At 37.6% G+C, this 5000-nt stretch overlaps 1 protein-coding gene across 1 annotated transcript in view; it reads left to right on the plus strand.

The window, feature by feature from the left end:
- LOC125042156 (potassium channel subfamily T member 2-like) overlaps positions 1-5000 on the plus strand; it is a 443899-nt gene that overhangs the window by 383152 nt on the left and 55747 nt on the right. The window contains exons 21-23 of the mRNA XM_047637623.1: positions 4220-4242; positions 4401-4528; positions 4912-5000. The exon at positions 4912-5000 is cut by the window's right edge and continues 28 nt beyond it. Coding sequence (XP_047493579.1) covers positions 4220-4242; positions 4401-4528; positions 4912-5000 — 240 coding nt within the window. The remainder of the gene's footprint in view (positions 1-4219; positions 4243-4400; positions 4529-4911) is intronic.

Consider the following 5000-nt stretch of genomic DNA (forward strand, 5'->3'; position numbering starts at 1 on the left):
CCAGGTCCCCACAGGCGCCCTTAGCGCAGCCACCCGCGGCGCCTCGAGAGACGTAGCTTAGAGAGAAAAGAAAGGTCATGCAGGTTTCCCCAAGGCAGGCATGTGCATGAATATAAGGAGTGAGTTAGAAGAGAGGAGAGACGTAGCGAGGAAGTAGTTGCTTGCAGACTGATTTCAGAAGCCTTTTCAGTCCGTTTGCGACCACTTATGTGACGGTGGCTGGAGAGGGACTCAGCCCCTTTGAGGGGATGTAGATTCCCCTATCTTTATAAACATTAAACCAATTACATGCAGATCTGCCGGACTTTTTTATGTATACATTACTGACTCTTTCATTCCCTTCTCCTAATTACCTTTGAGATCACGCCATCATTTTCTGACCACATTTTAAACTGTCATCTGTTATGAAGCTGCATCTCCATCTGGGCCTTTTTTCCTTGCTTTAGGAACAGGAAGCTGTAGGTTTCCTACGTCATGGTTTTCTTTCTCTTATTGATAGGGTATTGGTGCTGCATATATATGCATCGATTTAGACACACACACACACATGTATATATGCATGTGTGTATATATATATGTATATGAGTGTGTGTGTGTGTGTGTGTGTGTGTGTGTTCAATATATATATATATATATATATATATATATATATATATATATACATATATATATATTTATATATATATATATATCCATATACATATACTCGGACATATACATATGCATATACATATACATATATATGTGAATATATACACACATACACGATGTATTTCAAGGCTCCACATGATCCCCACACCAGATAAGCCTCGTCGACAGGCAACCTAAAGCCACATTCCTATGCCTCGCGGGCGGCGCAACACGCCCGCAAGGAGGGATGATGGGAGGGCGTGGCTCCCTCGGGAAGGGCTCGTTAGGGGCAACAACACCATAAGCTGTGTAGGAGAATTAGTGTGTTTCTTCTGAAAACTGGAGGTTGACAGCTGTTGTTTGCAGCAGTCACAAGCGAAGCGAAATCAGTTTCAGGATTAAATGAAAATAAATTGCTAGGAAATATCAAGTGGCATCCGTGAATGGACACTGACAGATTTATTTTTTGTGATAATTATACGTCTGATGATATATGTTCACGGATTGCTTTTTTTTTTTTTTTTCCTTCTTTCTTTCTTTCTTTCTACTAAAGGACAATTACTTAGGTAGAGTAACGCGGAGAAATCTAACTATGGATCCATTGTACAAAGATGATAATGAAAGAAAGGAAAATATATTAAATACAATGATTTGATCATAACAGAAATATTCCGTTGAACTGAATGGAAAAGACAGAGGAAATCCTATTTGATGACCTACATATAACCACACACACACACACACACACACACACACACACACACACACACACACACACACACACACACACACACACACACACACACACACACACACACACACACACTATACACACTACACACACTACACACTCACACTATACACACACACACACACACACACACACACACACACACACACACACACACACACACACACACATATATATGTGTGTGTGTGTTTGTGTATGTGTGTGTGTGTGTGTGTGTGTGTTCCTTCATTTCATCCACAAACTTCATTTGGGATAGACTGACAGGATCGTAGTATTAAGTGGACTGCATTTTTTTCATGATTATTTTCGCCAGCATCAGGCGCATTCATACCATTAGAATCACAGCCCACGATGTAAAATACAAGTTGTATTTGCATCTCGGGTTTCCCTCTAACATCTGTTCTCAAATGTACCAGTGATATCTGTGCCGAGTCCCAGATCTTACTTTCAGATTTTCTTCGTGTCTCAAAGAGTTCTAATAACGTATATTTTCCAGTCAAAGTTTCATCAAAATCTGGAGGAAAACAAAACACAAACAGTGCATTATTACCACACCAATTTCAGTTGCTTTACAGTATGTCACTCTGCCATAGAACTCACTGCATTCAATGATGCCTTGATGTTCACCAGACAAACGATTTTCCAGCACCAGAATTAAAACATTCATAATGTTGGTACATCGAACTCTTGTCTATATTACTATTCAGTCAATGTTTACTATAAATCTGTGACTATAGCTTAGCATGTAGCATCTTGTGAACGTAAGAGTATGCATTTGCCAATTAGTATCATACTCATTTTTTCTTTTATTTCACTGTGGCATAAAAGCTAGTTTACGAAGAGTAATGAAATGTTTTTGTGGTGTTCTGTCTGTCGTAGGCCTAGTTGTAGCTAGAAACTGTACACGGGTGATGGTCTGTGGCTGTGTGTATTTCCTCAACCACTCTCCTTTGTTGACCTGCTCTGTAGCTAACTGTTTTTCTTTGTTTTTTTCAGAGTAGTATCAGTCCTGTAAGTTTTGCATGTTTACTTGTATCTTGTTCCTTTTGACATACATTTTATTTGTTGAGATTATCAATTGATAATTTTCAGCTGTATTCACCTGTTACATTTCAATACCATGTTATGTATATGGCAATGAAAATAAATGTTTTTCTTTTTTTCTTCTTTTCTTTTTCACTTCACCCATAAACGAAAAAAATGTCAGTTTACACTTGGGCAATTCCAAAACGATTTGATTAGTTTCCGTTTTCTGTTTACTTTTTCTTACACTTCCAAGTATTAGATGCAAATGATTTGTTTTTTTCTTCTTTTCCATTGCTAGTACCTGGCCATAAATATTCCTCTTTGTTCTTCCTTTTTCCTTTTTCTCTTCCTTTTTACCTTGGTTTCCATGTTATGACTGCCAGCGTATTTGGTATTGTGTAGCATGGCAGAACAACCTCGTTAGCGCATCAACTGTCCCCGCCCGAGGACCTCCTCCTCCTCGGCGGAGAGACACAGCATGAAAGAACTGAAATAAGTAGTCGTTGTGGCTTCATCATCAACTGAGGTTCATGCGAGAGACGAATGACAACCTCGATTCAGTTTGGCTTTGTGTGGTTATTACGTGATACAGACCTCACCTATGTTTTCTTTTGGAATGTTTATGTTTTGTGTGTGATAATGATTTCATGACTTTCAAACTGAATGTGGTAATTTGTCTGCATCGCCTACACTGTTGTTCTTGCAGCTTCAGTAAAGATCTGAAATGAGCGGCTTGACTCAGTTATTGGATAGTTTATTATATATATACATATAAATACATATATGTACATATATACATACATGTATAATTGTATACGTGTGTATGTATGATCACTTTCTTTTAATAATTCATTCAGTAATTAGTGGCTAGAATTTCTTTTCCACCTTTTCTTTTTAATCTGTTAAGACTAAACAGAATTGTTCTTTCACCATCAGATATAAAATTACTAAAAGCTAACTCTTAAAAGAATACTTCATCACTTTCCTTATATTTTTCTTGTAAAAAAATTTACTTAATTTACTTGTCTTTATACCGAGTAGTTCTCCGACTGGTTTTATTCTACACTGTATTTGTAACACGAAGTATGTTTATGTAACGTGACACGGTGTTTATGTAGATAGATATCCATATTAACATTTTTGAAAGGTAGAGATTCAAAGAAGTTGAAATGGGTAAAAAATAATTGCTGTCGGCAGTTATGTCCCATATGTTTTAATTACTAAATAGTCTAACATGATGATTCAAGGCAACCAGTGCTAAGGCATCAGCGATATTAATGGTGCTTTGTGCCTGGTATGTGTTAAGATCTAAGAAAGTTTTATTTGAAAGTTAACAGTTGTTCTGGTCAATATATCATGATATTTATGTATTTTATGGTGGCGAGAGATTATGTGAATTCTATACTGTTCGCCAATCTTAAATGGAGATGCGAGTATATGTGTGCAATATAGCCATGATAACAAATCCTGTTTGGAAAATAAAATAAATTTTTCAGTCCACAAGCACTTTTTTATTCCAAAACGCAATAATGCTCTTCAGCCTACAGTCAATGCTATAGTATTTTTGTCCAACTTTTCACATATATGCACTGATTTACTAAATATTTTTTTGTAATTATAAATACAGAGTTTGTATTGAAGGAATTTCAACTGCTTATAAGCAGTGTAGTTTGCTGAATGACGTAATAGTCTCTCAACCTTTTCATGACACAAGAACAATAAAAGCTTAATCTGTAGAGAGACACGAACGATTATATAAAGCTTTCCTCGTAGTCCCCACCAGATTCATAAGGAAAGTTAAATTACCCGTAGACAGGTCTCACAAATGCGTACAGGTAGGCTACATGAGAAAAGAAAATGTGACTGTATAATCATTTTTATTTTACTTTTTTGTTTAAAAGAATGTAACTGCATAAGCAGTTTTTTCCTCTTACTTTTGATGTTAGTTTTGTGTTATAATCCTGACCTGTTCTACCTTTCCCTCAACGCGCAGGTGTGTGAGCACTGCAGTTACAGAAGTGCCAAGGAATACAACTGGCAAAACCGCGCTGTGATCCTAGCTGCTGATTACGCTAGCAATGGCATCTACAACTTCCTCATTCCTCTTAGAGCTCATTTCCGGTGAGTGGTTTCGAGGCCGATGGCTTGTGTGTGTGCGTGTGTGTGGGGCGTGATGATAGTGCGTGTTCGGTATGGTGGGAAGGATTGTGAGGGTGGCGGTGGTGGTGTGGTGTGACAATAATGACGATGATGATAATTATGATGATGATAATGATGATGATGATGATAATGATTATGATTATGATGATGATAATGATAATGATAATGGTAATAATTAAGATGATGATAACGATAACGACTAACAACAGCAGCAACGATAACAAAACAACCTCAACATCGCCACAACCAACCCCAGTCCCGTAAAATAGTCCTAAAACACCAATATGCTTCAATCCCAATGTTCCAACATACTAACTGCCCCCATTCTCTCTCTTCACTTCCAGACCGAAGACTTCGCTAAACCCGATCATCCTGCTGTTGGAACGCAGACCCGACGTAGCTTTCCTTGACGCCATCTCGTGGTTCCCTCTTA

Source organism: Penaeus chinensis, chromosome 31 (assembly GCF_019202785.1).
Source record: "Penaeus chinensis breed Huanghai No. 1 chromosome 31, ASM1920278v2, whole genome shotgun sequence".
Lineage (NCBI taxonomy): Eukaryota > Metazoa > Arthropoda > Malacostraca > Decapoda > Penaeidae > Penaeus > Penaeus chinensis.